General features: G+C 48.1%; 1 protein-coding gene across 1 annotated transcript in view; it reads right to left on the bottom strand.

The window, feature by feature from the left end:
• Positions 1 to 827: 827 nt before the first annotated feature.
• RPAP2 (RNA polymerase II associated protein 2) overlaps positions 828 to 21,540 on the bottom strand; it is a 143,097-nt gene continuing 122,384 nt past the window's right edge. The window contains 1 exon segment of the mRNA XM_075615546.1: positions 828 to 1,811. Within this exon segment, the coding sequence (XP_075471661.1) occupies positions 1,658 to 1,811 (154 nt within the window). The 3' untranslated portion in view covers positions 828 to 1,657.

The following is a 21,540-nucleotide window of genomic DNA, read 5'->3' on the forward strand; positions in this document are numbered from 1 at the left end:
ACTTTATTATAAGTACTTCAGTAGGTATATAACCTTTATTGATATATTGTTGTCTTCTTTTGCATTTATCTGGACTATCCTTAACTTTACCTGAGTCAGCGTGCCAGAGGACACTTTTTTCTTCTCTTGTCACATTTGGAGGGACGTGGAACTCCCTCCTGGACTCTGGCTGCTGGACTTAAGTGTACCTATATTGGACTCTTTAATCTTCCGCTATTTGCACATTTGTGTTGTATTTACACTTTATTTTTGATTGTTTATTTAATGATATTTGTATAGTGAGTAGCGCTACTTTTTCTTTTTTGCCACGGAGCAGGGACTCCTTTTCCTAAATGTCACTTTTATGTCTGCAGCACTTCTCCCCTCTATGTGTTATTTGTTATCTATACGATTGTCACGTGTGTTACTGCTGTGAAGCGCGGTGTACATTAATGGCGCTATATAAAAAAAGACATACATACCATTTGCCTATTTTTTAGAGGAATGTGGAGCTCGATCTGGTCGGCTAATAAACAGGAGGACGACTCCTTTACCATTCCGTAATCATGTGACTGCTACTTGCCTGGTCATGTGACCGTGAAGTGCCGGAAAGGACGTGGCCCTGTGGTGTTGCGGTCCCTCTGGCACTCACAAGGTTAATGCAGATTGCCACGGACCTGCGCTACTTTTGCCTTGATACATAGGCCCCAGTAAAATTAAAGCTTAAATGAGGAAAATATACAAACAAAACATTTATATGAGTTACATTATTGTGTGATATTTTGGATAGACCAAGAACAACCACTTACAGACAGAACACCCCTGGAAATACTTACACACAAACTCAGTCAATTCTAATAGTTTGAAGATTTCCATTTAATTTTTCTTAAAAACAGCTGGTTACAACAAAGGAAGGGTGAATCAGTCATTACATGAATTATTCTCCTGGGGACAAGGCAGGATCTGTAGACATGTATGTCCATTCTTAACAGATGGCACCTTAAAACCGATTCAAATGAATGCTTAGCACCATTTAGTATATAAAGCCCTTCATTTTTACTACACTTCTATATATTTAAATAACTTGACATTTGGGGACATGATCTAACCATAAACAATTGTAAATATAACCAAAATCTTGTGCTGTTCCATAGCTAAAAAATAAAAAAAAACACAACCTGGTTCAGCTAAGCTTGGATTTAAGAATTCAAATGATATCAAAACTATTAGCACATTTCTGATTACATTTTATAAAGGCATGCAATCCATTAGTTTCAGTGCATCGTTCCCCCACCACGTCATTTCCTATTTCGACAGTGCATTGAGAAACTAAACTGATGAGTATTTTGCTCTAAAAAAGATAGAGCGACAATAAACAAAATTAATGCATTTCCCAAACTCTGTATTCTTCCCAGAATGTTCTTAGTTAAAAATACTGCTAAGACTTTGCATGGTCTTCTGATTATGTGCATTTGATGATAAAATGCTTTCATGCCACAGCTGCAAAAATGAGAATATCTTGCAAAATATACAGAAAGCTTGGTTCCCGAGTGCAATTCAGAAAAGAACGAACATGCACGTAGCAAACTCTCTAAAACCCAACTTAGAAACATATTTTAGAAATATGTTTCTATTGCAGACAATTTATAAATACTGTTCTAGGCAATATTTAAAATGACTAAATGTGGCCTGAACTGCTGCATTTCAATTTTTGTTGCAAGCTTTCAAGATCTTCGCCGTTAAAATGTAATTTTTCTAATAGTGCGGAAACGAATTGGGTGTACACAGGACTCTGCTGGGAATCCTTATGAAGAGGAATCATGGGTAGCAACCTGAAAGAGAACAAAGAGAACATTGGACATTATTCCAGATGTGACAGTGGGACATGTTTTGCTCATTTAGTGCTAGAGAGAAACATGTTGAACGCCCCTCCCTCTCGAACACCAGTCTGTATTTATAGGAGCACATCTCCTGCAGGTTGTGATACTGTGATTACACCACTATGTAATCTCTGCAAGTATTATGTTACATGAAAACTGCACAACATCAGAACTGACGTTTTTTGGTTAATCTCTAAAATATTGGTACAGCGACCAATATCCATAGACCTTTCTAAAAACAATTTGGGATACAAAGTTGGTCAAACATTTGCAGCAATGTAGCCTAAGAAAAGGCTTTAGGGAAGTGTCCAGGTTAAGTTTATGATATGCAGCATTTAGTCCAGTTTTTTCCTATAAATTGAGTTCGATTTTAGCTATAAGGAGCATCAAATGGAAAGAAACGCCATTTCAAATCATATCAGTGAAAAGCGCTGTCTGACCTCTAATTCTGTTCTCAGGCAAGATTTCTGCTAACACGAACTTTCCAGTGAGATCTTTCAAATTATTATTTCATCAACTTCACCCTCTGCCGCTGGGCACATCAAATATGAATAAAAAGAACTCTCAGAAGAAGCAGATCAATAACCACGAAGAAAGAATCAGAACCCTGCATTTTCTGACAGGCCGACTGAACATTTGCTCATTCGATGGGTGAAGCTTAAAACAGTCATGTTAAACACAGCTATGTGATTAAATGAACAGATCACATACATATTAGCCCACATTCAGCAGAAAGATATGCAACATATTGCCCTGTTAATCAAAGTATAAGGAAATGCTAAAGATGAATCTGGCTTCTGCTTTGGTACAGTCAATGCAGACATCTACATACACTAGCAAATTCTGACCTGTTAGTCAACACTTTATACGACTGGAAAATAATACTGGTATTTATACTCAGATTATCAGTCTCCTGGTGACAAAACTTGCAAATAAAATGTCAAAGAAAAAAATAAAATAAAAACTATATACAATATAGAGAAAGAACCCTCTTGTCTGTGCACTTAGCCTCTGAATTACTGACGTAATATTGTGAATCTTTTCCGATGAGAAAATAATAAAATGTATTATTAAAACCTTTATTAATTAGAATCAAATCGTTAACAAAGTGAAAACAATACAATTGTGCTGGTCTCCTGCAGGAAATGTTATGGATCACAAAAAGTATAATGATTCTAATGCTCTTTGAAACCTTGCGACCATCCTGGCTGGTGTCTCAAATAAAAGGATGATATTAAATAACCATTCATATGGGAAGCAGGGGGTCTCCCGAGCTGAACTACATTCATTTCAACTCTGGGGTCTCCCTGCTAACAGAGAACCATCTCTCTAAAAGGTGATGTCGGTATCTAATGCAGACGCTAAGGATCCACATCACTGGGCACAATAGGAAGCAGCAAGGGATGATGTCACGGTTTTCTATTGACTCGTGCGATGTGTTACCTTTAAACCGCCATATTATGTGCCCATTAGAGATATTTATGTCAGGAAGCAGATGGTCCCGGGAGCTGAAATTAACGCGGTTTAGCTCTTGAGATTCCCTGCTTCAAACCTGGGGGGAAAAGTTTTACATCTGCAGTGTCTCTGTTCGGTTTATTTCTAATTTTGTGCCTTTTTTTTCCGCTCTATTCCTCTTTCATACTAATAATAGCCTATCACAATAGTAGCCCCAGCTCTCAATCAAATACCTGGTTCAGAATCCTCTGAAATCCTAATCGAAGTGGTGAAGAGAGTTTGGAAATTTGGGGAAAGTGTAGCAAGAAAGTAAATTGGTAGATACTATACAGCAAATAAAAATATAACTTGTGTGCATATTCACGTCTCAGACAGTTCTGAAACCTGCTTTTCACCATTATCTCTTAGCATACAGTGCTAGATACTGTACCAAATAGTACAAGAGTCCCTGAAAGCTGACAGATGGTTGAAATCTGCTTGGGACTAAACAAGGTGGTGACCAATGGAAGCGGCTGCCGCATGGCCTTTTGCAAAGCCCCCGGGCAAGAGAAAGCTTTATCTAGACGTCCCATGGCGTCACACACCCTTTTTTTCTTTGATGTTTAATCCTCTTTGCACCACACCTTCCTCATGCATCAAAATAAGAATCACAGCTTGTAGAGCAAGGTCTTCTTTTTATTTTATTTTTTAAACATTTTTATTAGGCAATAGGCAAGATTACAGGCATATATCACATCGCAACATCCTAATACACAGTGGTTTTCCATTTTTCCGTATTGAAGAGTGAGGGGGGGGGGGGGGGGGGGGTACCGCCAAGAGAGGCGCGACCTCTGGGTCACGTGGTGACCAGGGGAGCGAGAGGTCTGAAAAAGAGAGGGGGTCGGGGGGGGGGGGGGATTCGGGGGGGGGGAGCCTCCCCCACTGTGTTGACCCACCCGTCCTTCAAACCAAGGTCTAGTTGGTCGCGGGCTCTTTTGGGGGTCAGTGAACCTCCCAGGGTTCCCATACCTTGTAGTGGCTCTCAGTCTTACGTTTGAGAAAAGCTGTTAGTCGCTCCTTAAGCATTACGTCATCTACTCTTACCTTAACCGCCGGAAGGGAGGGGGGAGAGATCTTTTTCCAGGAGAACGCCACAGCACATCTAGCCGTTGTAAGGATAGAGGAGATTAATTTTCCTACCAGGCGGTCAATTTCCTCTATTGGCCTGCCCAAGAGGTAGGTCAGTGGGTCAGGGGGTATTGTGAGGCCGGTTACCTCTTGGATTAAAGTTTGGATTGTAAGTCAGAAGTTTTGGATTTTTGGGCATGACCACCAAATGTGGGCCATGTCTCCTCTCTGCCCACAGCCTCTCCAACTGAGGCCAGGGGGTAGATTTGCTTCAATCTAACTGGGGTAAGATACCAGTGGAACATGATTTTATAGATATTCTCTTTTGTCGTGGTACAAATGTAAGTTCCTGAAGCCGCGTCCTATATGTCCTCCCAGTCTTCTCTATCTATGTCTATATTTAATTCCGCCGCCCACTTGGACATGTAGTCGTGAGTGGAGGGGCCTGCTGTTATCTCCATGCCAGCATATATTTTAGAGATTAAGGCTGTTTGATGCGTGCCAGTTTGGCACAACCTCTCGAAGTTGGTAAGGGGAGGAGGCTCAAATTTTGGGGACATTTTTTGGAGAAAGTGTCTAATTTGGAGATACTTAAATGGGCTCAGTTCTGGGGCCTCGTGTTTTGCTCGTAATTCTTGAAAGTTCAGCAGCCTTCCACCGCTCAACAGGTCGGCGATCACCCTAATCCCCTTCAGTCGGAAATAATCAAATTGTTTGGGTTCACATCCTGGGGGGAAGTTGGGGTTATTATGGATCGGTGTAAGCAGTGAGCCTGGTAATGTTAGTTTAAACTTCGTTCTGCATTTCCGCCAAACTTCCCAGGTGTGTCTTACAGCGCCAAGGTCAAAACTGCGGAGGGGTCTATCTCCCTTGTCTGTGCACCAAAGTTCGGCCTGCAGGGAAGGCGTTTTTACGTAGTGGGATTCAATGTCTAGCCAGCAGTAGAGGCCCATGTCTGCGTTCCACCCTACGGCTTGCCTCAGTTGGGCTGCTAAGTAATATTTTGTGATATCTGGGACACCCAGGCCCCCTCTTCCTCTGGATGCCAGAAGGACCGACCTGGCAACCCTGGGTCTTTTGCCCTTCCAAATGAAATTAAACATTTTGTTTTGAATGTTTTTAAGTTCAGAGCCAGGAACATGGATCGGGAGTGTCTGGAAGAAGTATAACAATCTGGGGAGTATATTCATTTTTACTGAGATCATCCTTCCGATCCATGAGATCTGATTACCTTCCCATTTATCCAGATCTTTTTTAATTTTTCCGAACAAAGCCGGATAGTTGTATTTGTATAGTGATTGGTAGTTACCTGAAACATTCACTCCCAAGTATTTAATGTATGAGGAACTCCATCTGTAGTTAAAGTTTAATTTCAGAAGGTTGACTTCCGGCTCTGGTACATTTAAGTGTAGGGCTTCTGATTTGTCATTATTAATTTTGTAGTCTGAAATTTTGCCGAACTCCACCAATTCTTTATGTAGGTTGGGAAGGGATGTTTGGGGGTGGGTTAGAGATAATATTATGTCGTCGGCAAAAAGTGAAATTTTATAATTTGTTTCGCCAATTGGTAAGCCCTGAATGTTTACGCTCTCGCGTATTTTGGCTGCAAGTGGCTCGATCGTCAAGGCGAGGAGGAGAGGGGACAAAGGGCATCCCTGCTTTGTACTGTTCTTTATTGAGAACCTCTGTGCTGTGCCTCCCAGAAGGTTAATTGCTGCTGATGGATTTTGGTACAATGCTCGGACCCCCTCTAGGAATGAGTCCTTGAAGCCGAATTTCTGCATGGTTTTATCTAGGAATAGCCAATTGATTCTGTCAAATGCCTTCTCTGCATCCAAGCTCAGAAGGACCGCCTTGGTATTTGTATGATTAATATGGTCTACGATGCTTATGATTTTGCGGGTGTTGTCCTATGCCTGTCGGCCCGAGACAAATCCCACTTGATTGTTATGGATAAGTCTGGGTAGGATGGGGTTTAATCTATTAGCTAGTATTTTGCTGTATAGCTTGAGGTCGTTGTTCAACAGCGATATGGGGCGGTAGCTCCCACACTGCATTGGGTCTCTGCCCTCTTTGTGGATTTTTGCCAGGTTGGCTAAGGACATTGAAGCTGGTATGGGATCACCTTCCATGAAGGAGTTGAACAAGTCTAGTAGGTGAGTTGAAAGGGATGGGAGGAATCTCTTGTAGTAGGCATTTGTGAACCCATCAGGGCCAGGGGCTTTGGATAGTTTTAGTGCTTTTACCGCGTCTGCCAATTCCTCTTTTGTGATCTTCCCGTTAAGCGTCTCATTCTCCTCCTCTGTTAAGGATGGGAGATTACAGTTATCTAAATAATCCAAGACTGCTGTGAGCCATGATGCTCTGCTGTTTTCCTCTTGGGTTCTGAGGTTGTATAATTTGGTATAGAATTTGGTAAATTCCTCCGCAATGTGCTTATCATTATACATTATATCACCTAACCTGTTCTGAATCGCAGTTATTTGGGACCTTTTTTGTACCCCTCTTAATTTACTGGCCAAAAGTCTGTCAGCTTTGTTGCCCTTGTCATAGTATCTCTGGTTAGTCCATCGGAGGGCTTTTTCGACATCCTCTAGTTGGATCTTTTTCAACTCATTTCTAGCGGCAGTTGTATATTTTCCCTGATGAGTTGGATTTGTGTTGCTGTTCTAGTTTGATTATTTTCTCTGTCAAGTCTTTGAGTAATTTTGCTTTAACTTTTTTTCTATGGGATGCTATAGAGATAAGAGTACCTCTGATGGTTGCCTTAAGGGCCTCCCATAATACCGCTGGAGATGAGACTGAACCTGAGTTGGTCCTAAAGTACTCTGACAGGGCTGATTTGATTTCTCTCTCTATTTCCGGGTGATTCAATAGTGAATCGTTTAGTTTCCAGTTAAATGTGCTCGACTTTACGAATGGAACAGAGAGAGTTAGTGAGATAGGGGCGTGATCCGACCAAGTGATCGGGCCTATATCAGATTTTAGGGAGGCCTCCAAGACATTCTTGGTTGTAAAAAGGTAGTCAATGTGAGAGTAGGTCTGGTGGGGTGCGGAGTAGAAGGTATAGTCCCTTTGGCCCTGATGTTGGGTTCTCCAAACGTCCACTAGGGAGAATTCTTTGATCTTCTTTTTGTTTTTAATGTATAAAATACTATCAGATTAAAATGTAAAAAAACCCCCCAAAAAACAAAAGCCAAATGAAAGGAACGTGTGATTCTTTTTTTCTTTGCTAAATCTGGGGTTATTTTTTCTTCCGAATACAATATAGTCTAAAAAATGAGAAGTTCTTTTTACTCGACAATGGCCATCACACTTTAGTAAATAAACTCCATCTCCAGAAGATAATCTGCTAGACCATTTTACACGCACTATTCCAGGGAAAATAAAGAACAAGACCACATTTTAAATACGGCCACTACCGTGTCCCAGAGAAGACATCATCCCCATTTAAACGAATGGGAAGGAGCTTCCGATGTTCAATAGTACTGGTTGCATGGTAATATTAAAATGATTCTCCCGATCACTTAAATGGACAAAAGATGGAAACGACATATTGCTCAAACCACCTGAGAAGAGCCTTGATTGTCATCTTTATACCGATTGTACTTGATGTCAAAATCAAACAGCTGTATTTAGTTGCTGCCACAATTTTACATTATATCTCTTTATTAATTGCAGCATTTTAAGCAGATACACTACTAAACAAATGGTCACATTGTTTTGCTTTTCTTTGATTAACATCCAACAGTGACACAGTTGCATTCTAATGGCAGCTCTGTTATGCACCGAAAAAAGGATTTGTCAAGATTTATCGGAGTAACATTTGAAAAGCTCCGATCATGGATATATGAGATGAAAATGAGAGATATTTCTTCAAAAAGTTCACGAATTCCAAAGCATGTTAATGGAAGAAGAAACAAATATAATATACCATATTAGTCCAATTATTCGGCGACCTCATTTCAGAAACCGCCGGAAGCAAAAATGTGTTTTGGTGGATTGAAACTTCACACTTTCACTTAGGAAAATAACTCTAGTTTCAGTTCAGCAGTTGGTCTTTTCATTTACTGTTGTGAGTAGCGTCATCGTCACTCGAGTCACTTCCTATGCAAACAGTGCAATACTCTGCTACATGCAACATCTCTCACAGGGAATGCATTCCAATGAATGACGGCAATGGGTTTACTTCTTCTGCTACCTGCAGCATCTCTCAAATGTCAAAATGTCTAACTAGAATTTTTTTTATATGCTTCAATGTGGACTAAAATTCAAATGAACATTACACCCCACCGGGAGTTAGTCATTACACTGCGATAATGGCACTATGGCATGGGTGCTTTCATTGACTTTTAATGGGTGTTTCCAGGCAAAAGTGCCCCCGATCGGCACTATCGCAGTTTTATAAAAATCCATTATTGTGCCCTAAAATAAACATTTTGTGGAACATTTAAAAAATGCATTGGAACATATTGTCTAGGTAGAATTGGCAACACTAATAAAAGAAAAATTAACTTACGTTGTGCATGTAAATGAATCAAGAAGGTTGGTATTTGTAGGTGGTTTCGTGCTAGCAGCCCTGAGGAATCCATCATTGAATAAAAAAGTAAGGTTTCAGCACACAACTTCAAATATTAAAAAGGTCATTTTGCTGCTGTTCGTGTTCTATACTTCAAATGCGTTATTTACTATTACAGAACAAATGCTGTGCAGACAGAGAAACTACCGTCATTTAACAGAGGTTGCCTGTGCAGTTTTTAAGGAATAAAACCAATACTGAATATTTGTCGTAAGAGTTTTTGCAGGAACAAGATGACTAGATATTGTAGTTTGGTTTGAAAGTAGTTACAATCATAAAGCATTTTAGTAATAGGAAAGGGATCAGGAAGAGTTCAGAGGAAGTCCTACTAGGTTGAGATCACAGTGCTGATAGGTCTGTATACTTGGAGACAAAGATATCAGAAGAACCAAGTCATCACAAAACAAAATTAAAAGATGATACAGGAAATAAAGACTCCCATAGCGGGAGGAAAACAGAGAAACAAAAACAACCACTATGTTTATTTAAATTTCACAAACTTTCAAATAATTTGGCTCTGCTAAAGGTAGATTTGACACAATTTTCGACGGATGCATTTTTTCACTAACAAAAATTAAAAAATAAAATAAAAATGCCCACTATTAGTATCGTATACCAAGCTACACACACACAATGAAAATTACATATAAATCAGTTTTTTTTTCTCCACTGGACGATTGTCAACATGGAAAATAAAATTACAAGAGACGACGGCATCATATCAGTTATAAGGAATTTAACAAAAGTTGCAAAAGGATAATCAAATTAGCAAAATTTGAAAATGAAAAAAGGATTCCAATAGAAAGTAGGATCAATCCTAAAAAGTTCTTTAAAGTACCTTAATAACAAAAAGATTGGAAAATAAAATATAGGATTCAGTGTGAGATGGCCAGGCAGATTATTGGGGATAAGGAAAAAGCAGAGGTATTAAACAAATTCTTTAACGGTATTTTCCAGGAAAGAATCAATTGCAAAAATAGTGCCCAAGTAGGAAGCCACAATCTCCATATTAATGAACAATTGGTTAACTAAGGAAGAAGTTCATAGGCAGCTTGATAATATTAAAGTAAATAAGGCACCTGTCCCTGATGGCATACATTCAAGAGTTCTTAAGGAGTTAAGTTCAGTAATAGCCAAACCATTATATTTAATATTCAAGGACTCCATTTCCATAGGCTCAATATCCCAAGATTGCTGTAAAGCAGATGTGGTGCCTATATTTAAAAAGGGAGCTAGATAACAACCAGGGAATTACAGACCTGTAAGCCTGACTTCAATAGTGGGGAAGCTACTTGAAGGTTTAATATGGATAATATTCAGGAATACCTAATGAATAACAAAATGAGTAATTGTCAGCATGGATTTATGAAACATAGGTCGTGTCAAACAAATCTTATTAGTTTCTTTGAGCAGGGAAGTAGGAATTTAGACCAGGGTAATACAGTTGATGTGGACCGCGTTAACACGAAATGTACGTCAGGTGGTGTTGCGTGATGATGTCACGTTGCCAGTACACAGAAGGCGGCGATTTCGAAACTTACTGACAACTAATTGCTACACTATGAGCTGAATCTAATATCCAAGAGGCTATAACTTGATATGGCAAATATAGCCGTGTCTCCAGGCTAAAGGCATATTTTGTGTGCCTGTTTTCAACTACTCTATAGTGGCTAGTGAGTCCGCGATCCAACTTGATCAGGTGCTTGCGGTTCAACCGCAGCTACCTCAATGTTTGTATGTTTGTAGATAGCATGCATCTGGTCTCACATACTTTACCACTACCTCTGTATCCATCGGTTGCTACACACCGAATGTAGGCACCAGCAAACCTTTGCAGGCGATATACTGCGATTGTTAAAGTCTGAGAGGGTAATGATAGCTGCCCTTATTGCCCTCATTGCATCGGCAGACTATCTATATCGCGAGCTGGACAGAGTGCCGGTGTGCACTGTCAATACTGCATAGCACTCGTTCTAGATAGCTATACTGTCCAAATACTTTGGTATATTTGACTACCACAAACATGGAGTCATTATCCTGATATTTACCCCTCGTATTACTTTGTAGTGGTTACACACTTGAGACCATATCTTAGAATAAGCATTAATTAGCTATCACTCAACCACTCGTGACCACATGGCCATCACTACTCAGGTGATGTACACGCTTCATATATTTTTAATACAGCATTTTATTCATTGCACCTCTATTTTTATTTCTCTATGAGAGGTTTAGTGCTCGAGGTTTGACCCAACATCATCCTGGAGTTTTAGTACTGTGTATAAATGGGAGTTGCAGACAACTACATCCACGGTACATACTACCAGGACTACTTCCTCTACGAACTATGAGTTTTTCTCCAGAATATCACATTATACACTGTAGGGGTAGCACCTGATTATCTGCCTTATGGTTTAATTTTTTACGTTTATAGTTTGTCATTACTGTGAATTGGCCATAGATCTGCCAATACCAATCCAATCAGTATATTATCACTCAATAACGAGTTTTATTATATTCCATTCATTTTACACCACCGTGAGTGCATTCTACAGGGAACTTCTCTTTTTGTTTAATAAGTAGGAATTTAGACCAGGGTAATGCAGTTGATGTAGCCTACTTAGATTTTGCAAAGGCTTTTTATACAATGCCACAAAAAAGAGGTTAGTGTGCAAAATAAAGGAAATTGGACTCAGTAAAAATATTTGAACCTGGATTGAAAATTGGTTGCAGGATAGAGAGAGTTGTCAGAAATTGAACCTTTTTAGGTTGGGCTAAAGTTGTGAGTGGATTTCCTCAAGGATCGGTACTGGGACCCCTGCTTTTTTACGTGTTTTATTAATGACCTTGATGTTGACATGGAGAGAGCAATGTCTTCATCTTTGCTGATGACACTACATTGTGTAAGGTAGTAAATCACAGCAGGATGTACTTTGTCTCCAGCAGGACTTGGGTAGATTGGAAACTTGGGCAAGTAAATGGCAGATGAGGTTTAATACAGATAAATGTAAGGTTATGTTTTTGGTAAACAAGAATAAACAGGCGACTTACAAATTAAATGGGGATAAAAATGAGATGAATCCTTGATGGAGAAGAATTTAGGAGTGCTTGTAGAAGCAGGCTTAGCAATAGGGCCTTGCACTATCTACTGAAGGTTGGTGGAAAACTCTAAAAACCAGCACACCAACCACCTCTCACTCAAATGGCAAACATCACAAATTTACAACTTGCAAAACAACTACCCAAATTTCTACTCATACTATTACTCTCTTTAGCCGGTGATATTGAACCTAACCCAGGTCCTCCCATTTCAGCTCTGTCCCATACCCCTGAGAATTCCACCTTTAAATTCCAAAAAGGGCTATCTGTTGCCCATATAAATATCCGGAGCCTGCTGCCCAAACTGGACGAACTAAGGGCATGGTGCCTTATGCATAAACCCAAAGCCATCGTTCTTACAGAAACATGGCTAACCCCCGATGCAAATATCGCCATTCAGGGATACTCCATTTCTAGGAGAGATAGGTCAAAGAGAGGAGGAGGGGTGTTATTTTATATTGCAGACACCTTACAATTCACACTGTTAAATTGCCCCCAAGCCCACCCTCTTTTGAAATTCTAGTTGGCCAAATCTGCTTCCCCTTTTCTAAGCCCATCTTGCTTGCTGGCATCTACCGCCCCCCTAAAGCCCCTCTACAATCCCTGACTGATATCACACAGTTTCCTGGCTCCATTTCCTCTCTGAATGAGAAGAGTGAGCTGCTAGTTCTTGGGGATTTCAACTTCAATTGGCTTGAACCTAAAAACCACAAAATCCAGATACAATTCAAGTCACATAACCTATCGCAACTCATTTCCCAACCCACACGGACAAACCTGAAATCGCATAACCAATCCTTGCTAGACTGGATTCTCTCCTCAAACCCCAGCAGAATCCAATCCTCTGGCATCCTTCCTGATATTTTCAGTGACCATGCAATAGTGTACTGTTTAAGGAAAATTAAACCGCCCCATTCAAGCCCTAAAATTCTCCTCACTAGGACATTTAGAAACTTTAACCCACAACAGTTTCTGGATGACCTTACCAACTGCCCATGGCACAGAATCGATTTAATTCCCGAGCCTGATTCTGCGCTCGACTATTTCCAATCAGAGTTCTTAAAACTCTGCGATACCCATGCTCCACTACGCAAAATAAGGGTACGGGGGGCCCACCTTCCATGGGTTACAACTGACCTTATAGCACTCTACCAGTTCAGGGATACCTTGTGGAAAAGCTACAAAGTAACTGGCACTACCAAGGATCTCAATCACTACAGATGCATGTGGAACATGTGCACAAGGCAAACAAGGCACGCAAAAGCACAATATTACTTTGACAATCTCCACCAGAAGACATCAAACCCAGCTTACTTCTGGAAGGTTATCAACAATATATTCCAGCCTTCTAACCATCAACAACCAAGTAATATCACTAAGGGGGATATTACTCTGACAAACCCCACGGACATTGCAAATGCATTCAATGATTACTTTGTGGGGTGTGCCACTAACTTATTAGCGAAACGCAGCCCAAACCACAAACCTGAATCTCATCCTGGGAGTACTCAAATAGCACCACCCCCTCCCAACACTGCCCACAATTTTCAATTTGGCCCAGTATCCGAAGAGGAGATTACACAAGCGCTCCTCAAATTAAAACTAAGCAGCCAATGTGGACCTGACTTACTACAATCTAGGTTCCTACGACTTGGTGCCCCAGCCATTGCCAAACCAATTGCTTCCATAGTAAACTCTATCCTGTCTGCAGGCCATATCCCTAAGACCTGGAAAACTGCCAGAGTTGTCCCAATCTTCAAAAGTGGGGACAAAAACACTGTCTCAAACTACAGGCCAATCTCGCTTCTCCCAATTCTATCCAAAGTCAAGGGAAAATGTGTCCACTCCCAATTAAGCGATTACTATACCAAGACAAATTTCCCTAGCCAATTCCAATCTGGCTTTCGCCCCAAACACTCCACCGTAACTACCCTGCTAAAAGTTTGCAATGAAATCCAGTGTGGAATGGAACTGGGACAACTCACTAGTGCAGTATTCCTAGATTTTGCAAAGGCTTTTGATACTGTTGATCATGCTATCCTGCTTAACAAACTCCAGAGCTCTGGAATAGGTAAGCATGCTTTAAACTGGTTTCAGTCCTACCTATCAGGTAGATCCCAACATGTGTCCATCTCAGGCTCTAACTCCAACTCCCTGCATATCACCTGTGGTGTCCCGCAAAGCTCTGTTCTGGGGCCCCTACTCTTCTCAGTGTTCATCAATGATCTTCCCACAGCTTGTAAGGAAGCCTCAATACACATGTATGCAGAAGACACAATCCTATATGCACACAGCCATAGCCTCTCTGACCTCCAACACATACTTCAGTCTGACTTTTTGAGACTCGAAAATTGGATTTCCCAAAACAAACTGTTTTTAAACACTGACAAGACTGTAACAATGGTACTTGGGACCAAGACTACATTTTTAAAGCTTCCAGCGACTGAGCTCCAGATTAGAACCAACACTAACACCACCCTAACCCCTGTCACTAGTTTTAAATACCTGGGCATATGGTTTGACTCCCACTTAACATTCGGGATGCACATTGATAACCTGACAACCAAGACCTATGCCAAACTAGGGGTACTTTACATGAACAAATCCTCCCTAAGTCTCCTGGTCAGAAAGCGTATCGCACAGCAGATGCTAATGCCAATTATTGACTATGGAGACATAGTATATGGCTCGGCACCTCAAACCCACCTTAGCAAACTTGACACCCTCTACAATTCAATTTGTCGTTTTGTTTTCCAATGCAACTACAACACACATCACTGCGAAAAATGTTCAAACAACTATATTGGTCATCACTCGAGTCTAGGTGCAAAGTTCACCTTTCCTGTCTTGCCCTCAAATTCTTTCTGGGCAAGCTACCCAGCTACCTGAACAAGCTCCTCACCCCTACCACATGCAGCACTTATTATCTGAGATCAGACTCCAAAAGACTGTTCATGGTCCCAAGGCTCAACAAAGTATCCGGCCGTTCCTCCTTCTCTTACCGTGCACCCCAAAACTGGAACAACCTACCAGAGACTCTCACATCCACCACCAGTTTAAGTTCTTTTAAATCTAAGGCTGTCTCACATTTTAATCTGGTCTGTAACTGTTGCATACGCCCATAATATATATTTTCTTTAACTGTGCATGCAATGTCTTGTATATAATGTGTACCCTGTTCATTTATGCAACTGTATTTGTAACCATGTATTATTTGTCTTAACTCTGTGACCAGGACATACTTGAAAACGAGAGGTAACTCTCAATGTATTACTTCCTGGTAAAATATTTTATAAATAAATAATGTCATGCAGAAGCTGCAAAGGCTAATAAGATCTTATCTTGCATTAAACAGGGAATGGATGGGAGGGAAGTAAGCCAAATGATGCCCCTTAATAAAGTATTAGTAAGTGGGCGTGGTCTGGAGCATGACCAAGATGGCTTTGTGGAACTGAAGCTCCCTAACAAAGGATTACCAATCCTAAATAATCCTGGCCCATAACCAGTCAATTTAAACAAAAATAAATAATTACTGATAGCTGAGAGTATAAGGACTATTTAGACACAAAAATCGGACAATATTATGCCCAAAAAACTAGTTTGAGGCCTAGCGAGTAGGACCACACTTTTTGGGCCAGGAGCAAGAAGGCCCGGACAAGATTTGGGGCCACCCCCTCCCTGCCCTGCCAGGGCCTCCCGGAGAGACAACTATAGATGTGAGGGTGAACATACACAAAAAAGAGAAAACTGCAAGTTATTGCTTCCCCTGCAGCACAGCCTTGTTTCAACTAAAACGGTCATAACAGACTGCAGAGAGGTCTATCTTAATAACTTCAATCTTCTTCATCACACGACGGGACAGGAGCACAGAGTCCCATGCATATATACATACCTATACTAGCTGATATACACGGCGTTGCCCGGGATGTCATTTTCCCGCTCCCCTTCTGTCTCTGCACCCCTCTCTCTTCCCATTCACTTCTCTCTCCCCCCCTTCCCCTCTCTGCCCCCCACTTTCTCCCCCGTTCACAGCAATCCAGTCTCTACAAGATCTCCACGTGCAGACCAGAGTCGACCTGGGGAAGGAACAGAATAGGGGCATAACCCTAAAGAATCCGGAAAAAATTGCTCCGGACATCAAGAGCTCTATCCAGACCGATCTTCATTAGGCTGAGTCCCCGCTGGTGCTGAGCTCGCTATGCGTTTGGCTCGCTTACCTTCAGCAATGTTGATCGTGACATCCCCTCTCCCGCTGTGCTCGCGCGCTCATGCGTGTGCACACACGCTCTCCCAAGCGTTGTGCTTGGGGAGACAAGGGAGAGATACTTTCGTGCTGAGAGCAGAGTCACATGACCCTGCTCTGACCAATGGGAAGAGAGGGTGTGCTTTACTGTCACACAAAACACAACATGACATTTTTAGCCGAGAGGGAGCAGAGAGAAGTGCCTACTACTGCTGCTGCTGGGGTGGAGGGGCAAACGGGCTGCTACTGCTGCTGGGGTGGGGGGCAAACGGGCTGCTACTGCTGCTGGGGTGGGGGGCAAACGGACTACTACTGCTGCTGGGGTGGGGGGGGGCAAACGGACTACTACTGCTGCTGGGGTGGGGAGCAAACGGACTACTACTGCTGCTGCTTGGGTGGGGGGGGGGGCAATCGGACTACTACTGCTGCTAGGGAGGGGGGCAAACGGGCTGCTGCTGGGGTGTGGGGGGCAAACGGGCTGCTGCTGGGGTGGCGGGGCAAACGGACTACTACTGTTGCTGGGGAGGGGGGCAAACAGGCTGCTGCTGGGGTGGGGGGCAAACGGGCTGCTGCTGGGGTGGGGGCAAACGGCTGCTGCTTGGGTGGGGGGGCAAACGGGCTGCTGCTGGGGTGGGGCAAATGGGCTGCTGCTGGGGGGGCAAACGGGCTGCTGCTGGGGGGGGGCAAATGGGCTGCTGCTGGGGGGGGGCAAACGGGCTGCTGCTGGGGGGGGGCAAACGGGCTGCTGCTGGGGGGGGCAAACGGGCTGCAGCTGGGGGGGGGGGGGGAAACAGGCTGCTGCTGGGGTGGGCAAAAAGACTGCTGCTGGGGTGGGCAAACGGTCTGCTGCTGGGATGGGGGGCAAACGGGCTGCTGCTCTGGTGGGAGGGGCAAACGGGCTGCTGCTGGGGTGGGAGGGGCAAACGGGCTGCTGCTGGGGTGGGAGGGGCAAACGGGCTGCTGCTGGGGTGGGAGGGGCAAACGGGCTGCTGCTGGGGTGGGAGGGGCAAACAGGCTACTGCTGGGGTGGGCGGGGCAAACGGGCTGCTGCTGGGGGGGGCAAACGGGCTGCTGCTGGGGTGGGGGGCAAACGGGCTACTGCTGGGGTGGGGGGCAAACGGGCTGCTGCTGGGATGGGGGGCAAACGGGCTACTGCTGGGGTGGGAGGGGCAAACAGGCTGTTGCTGGGGGGGGCAAACGGGCTGCTGCTGGGGTGGGCAAACGGGCTGCTGCTGGGGTGGGGGGGCAAACGGGCTGCTGCTGGGGTGGGCAAACGGGCTGCTGCTGGGGTGGGGGGGCAAACGGGCTGCTGCTGGGGTGGGGCAAACGGAATGCTGCTGGGGTGGGAGGGGCAAACAGGCTGCTGCTGGGGTGGGGGGGGGGCAAACGGGCTGCTGCTGGGGTGGGGGGGGGGGGCAAACGGGCTGCTGCTGGGGTGGCGGGGGGGGGGCAAACGGGCTGCTGCTGGGGTGGGGGGGGCAAATGGGCTGCTGCTGGGTTGGGGGGGCAAACGGGTTGCTGCTGGGGTGGGGGGCAAACGGGCTGCTGCTGGGGTGGTGGGGGCAAATGGGCTGCTGTTGGGGTGGTGGGGGCAAATGGGCTGCTGCTGGGGTGGTGGGGGCAAATGGGCTGCTGCTGGGGTGGGGGGGGCAAACGGAATGCTGCTAGGGTGGGAGGGGCAAACGGGCTGCTGCTGGGGTGGGGGGGGGCAAACGGGCTGCTGCTGGGGTGGGCAAATGGGCTGCTGCTGGGTTGGGGGGGGGGAAACGGGCTGCTGCTGGGGTGGGAGGGGCAAACTGGCTGCTGCTGGGGTGGGGGCGGCAAACGGGTTGCTGCTGGGGTGGGGGTGGGGCAAACGGGCTGCTGCTGGGGTGGTGGGGGCAAATGGGCTGCTGCTGGGTTGGGGGGGCAAACGGGCTGCTGCTGGGGTGGAGGGGCAAACTGGCTGCTGCTGGGGTGGGAGGGGCAAACTGGCTGCTGCTGGGGTGGGAGGGGCAAACGGGCTGCTGCTGGGGTGGGAGGGGCAAACGGGCTGCTACTGGGGTGGGGGGGGGGGGGGCAAACGGGCTGCTACTGGGGGGGGGCAAATGGGCTGCTGCTGGGGGGGGCAAACGGGCTGCTGCTGGGGGGGCAAACGGGCTGCTGCTGGGGGGGGCAAACGGGCTGCTGCTGGGGTGGGGGGCAAACGGGCTACTGCTGGGGTGGGGGGCAAACGGGCTGCTGCTGGGATGGGGGGCAAACGGGCTACTGCTGGGGTGGGAGGGGCAAACAGGCTGTTGCTGGGGGGGGCAAACGGGCTGCTGCTGGGGTGGGCAAACGGGCTGCTGCTGGGGTGGGGGGGGGGCAAACGGGCTGCTGCTGGGGTGGGGGGGGCAAATGGGCTGCTGCTGGGTTGGGGGGGGCAAACGGGTTGCTGCTGGGGTGGGGGGCAAACGGGCTGCTGCTGGGGTGGTGGGGGCAAATGGGCTGCTGTTGGGGTGGTGGGGCAAATGGGCTGCTGCTGGGGTGGTGGGGGCAAATGGGCTGCTGCTGGGGTGGGGGGGGGCAAACGGAATGCTGCTGGGGTGGGAGGGGCAAACGGGCTGCTGCTGGGGTGGGGGGGGGGCAAACGGGCTGCTGCTGGGGTGGGCAAATGGGCTGCTGCTGGGTTGGGGGGGGGGGAAACGGGCTGCTGCTGGGGTGGGAGGGGCAAACTGGCTGCTGCTGGGGTGGGGGCGGCAAACGGGTTGCTGCTGGGGTGGGGGTGGGGCAAACGGGCTGCTGCTGGGGTGGTGGGGGCAAATGGGCTGCTGCTGGGTTGGGGGGGCAAACGGGCTGCTGCTGGGGTGGGAGGGGCAAACTGGCTGCTGCTGGGGTGGGAGGGGCAAACTGGCTGCTGCTGGGGTGGGAGGGGCAAACGGGCTGATGCTGGGGTGGGAGGGGCAAACGGGCTGCTACTGGGGTGGGGGGGGCAAACGGGCTGCTACTGGGGTGGGGGGGGCAAACGAGCTGCTGCTGGGGGGGGCAAATGGGCTGCTGCTGGGGGGGGCAAACGGGCTGCTGCTGGGGGGGGCAAACGGGCTGCTGCTGGGGGGGCAAACGGGCTGCTGCTGGGGTGGGGGGCAAACGGGCTGCTGCTGGGGTGGGGGGCAAACGGGCTACTGCTGGGGTGGGGGGCAAACGGGCTGCTGCTGGGATGGGGGGCAAACGGGCTACTGCTGGGGTGGGAGGGGCAAACAGGCTGTTGCTGGGGGGGGCAAACGGGCTGCTGCTGGGGTGGGCAAACGGGCTGCTGCTGGGGTGGGGGGGCAAACGGGCTGCTGCTGGGGTGGGCAAACGGGCTGCTGCTGGGGTGGGCAAACGGGCTGCTGGGGTGGGGGGCAAACGGGCTGCTGCTGGAGTGGGGGTGGGGCAAACGGAATGCTGCTGGGGTGGGAGGGGCAAACGGGCTGCTGCTGGGGTGGGGGGGGGGCAAACGGGCTGCTGCTGGGGTGGGGGGGGGGGCAAACGGGCTGCTGCTGGGGTGGGGGGGGGGCAAACGGGCTGCTGCTGGGGTGGCGGGGGGGGGCAAACGGGCTGCTGCTGGGGTGGGGGGGGCAAATGGGCTGCTGCTGGGTTGGGGGGGGCAAACGGGTTGCTGCTGGGGTGGGGGGCAAACGGGCTGCTGCTGGGGTGGTGGGGGCAAATGGGCTGCTGTTGGGGTGGTGGGGGCAAATGGGCTGCTGCTGGGGTGGTGGGGGCAAATGGGCTGCTGCTGGGGTGGGGGGGGGCAAACGGAATGCTGCTGGGGTGGGAGGGGCAAACTGGCTGCTGCTGGGGTGGGGGCGGCAAACGGGTTGCTGCTGGGGTGGGGGTGGGGCAAACGGGCTGCTGCTGGGTGGTGGGGGCAAATGGGCTGCTGCTGGGTTGGGGGGGCAAACGGGCTGCTGCTGGGTTGGGGGGCAAACGGGCTGCTGCGGGGTGGGAGGGGCAAACTGGCTGCTGCTGGGTGGGAGGGGCAAACGGGCTGCTGCTGGGGTGGGAGGGGCAAACGGGCTGCTACTGGGGTGGGGGGGCAAACGGGCTGCTACTGGGGTGGGGGGGGCAAACGGGCTGCTACTGGGGTGGGGGGGGCAAACAAGCTGCTGCTGGGGGGGGCAAATGGGCTGCTGCTGGGGGGGGCAAACGGGCTGCTGCTGGGGGGGCAAACGGGCTGCTGCTGGGGGGGGCAAACGGGCTGCTGCTGGGGGGGGCAAACGGGCTGCTGCTGGGGGGGGCAAACGGGCTGCTGCTGGGGGGGCAAACGGGCTGCTGGGGGGGGCAAACGGGCTGCTGCTGGGGGGGGGCAAACGGGCTGCTGCTGGGATGGGGGCAAACGGGCTACTGCTGGGGTGGGGGGGGGGGGAAACGGCTGCTGCTGGGGGGGGGAAATGGGCTGCTGCTGGGGTGGGGGCAAACGGGCTGCTGCTGGGGTGGGGGGGCAAACGGGCTACTGCTGGGGTGGGGGGGGCAAACGGGCTACTGCTGGGGTGGGGGGGGGGAAACGGCTACTGCTGGGGTGGGGGGGGGAAACGGCTGCTGCTGGGGTGGGGGGGCAAATGGGCTGCTGCTGGGGTGGGGGCAAACGGGCTGCTGCTGGGGTGGGGGGGCAAACGGGCTACTGCTGGGGTGGGGGGGGGGGAACGGCTACTGCTGGGGTGGGGGGGGGGAAACGGCTGCTGCTGGGGTGGGGGGGCAAATGGGCTGCTGCTGGGGTGGGGGCAAACGGGCTGCTGCTGGGGTGGGGGGGCAAACGGGCTGCTGCTGGGGTGGCAAACGGGCTGCTGCTGGGGTGGGGGGGCAAACGGGCTGCTGCTGGGGTGGGGGGGGGGACAAACGGGCTGCTGCTGGGGCTGGGGGGGGGGCAAACGGGCTGCTGCTGGGGCTGGGGGGGGGGGCAAACGGGCTGCTGCTGGGGGGCAAACAGGCTGCTGCTGGGGTGGGGGGGCAAACTGGGCTGCTGAGGGGGGGGGCAAACGTGCTGCCTGGGGTGGGGGGGGGGCAAAGGGGCTGCTGCTGGGTGGGGGGGCAAAGGGGCTGTTGCTGGGGGGGGGGTGGCAAACGGGCTGCGGTGCTGCTGCTGGGGGGCAAACGGGCTGCTGCTGGGGTGGGAAACGGGCTGCTGCTGGGGTGGGGTGGGAACGGGCTGCTGCAGGGGGGGGGGCAAACGGAGTGAGTGTGTGAGAGGAGAGGGCGCAAAT

The sequence above is a fragment of the Ascaphus truei genome, chromosome 10 (genome assembly GCF_040206685.1).
Source record: "Ascaphus truei isolate aAscTru1 chromosome 10, aAscTru1.hap1, whole genome shotgun sequence".
Lineage (NCBI taxonomy): Eukaryota > Metazoa > Chordata > Amphibia > Anura > Ascaphidae > Ascaphus > Ascaphus truei.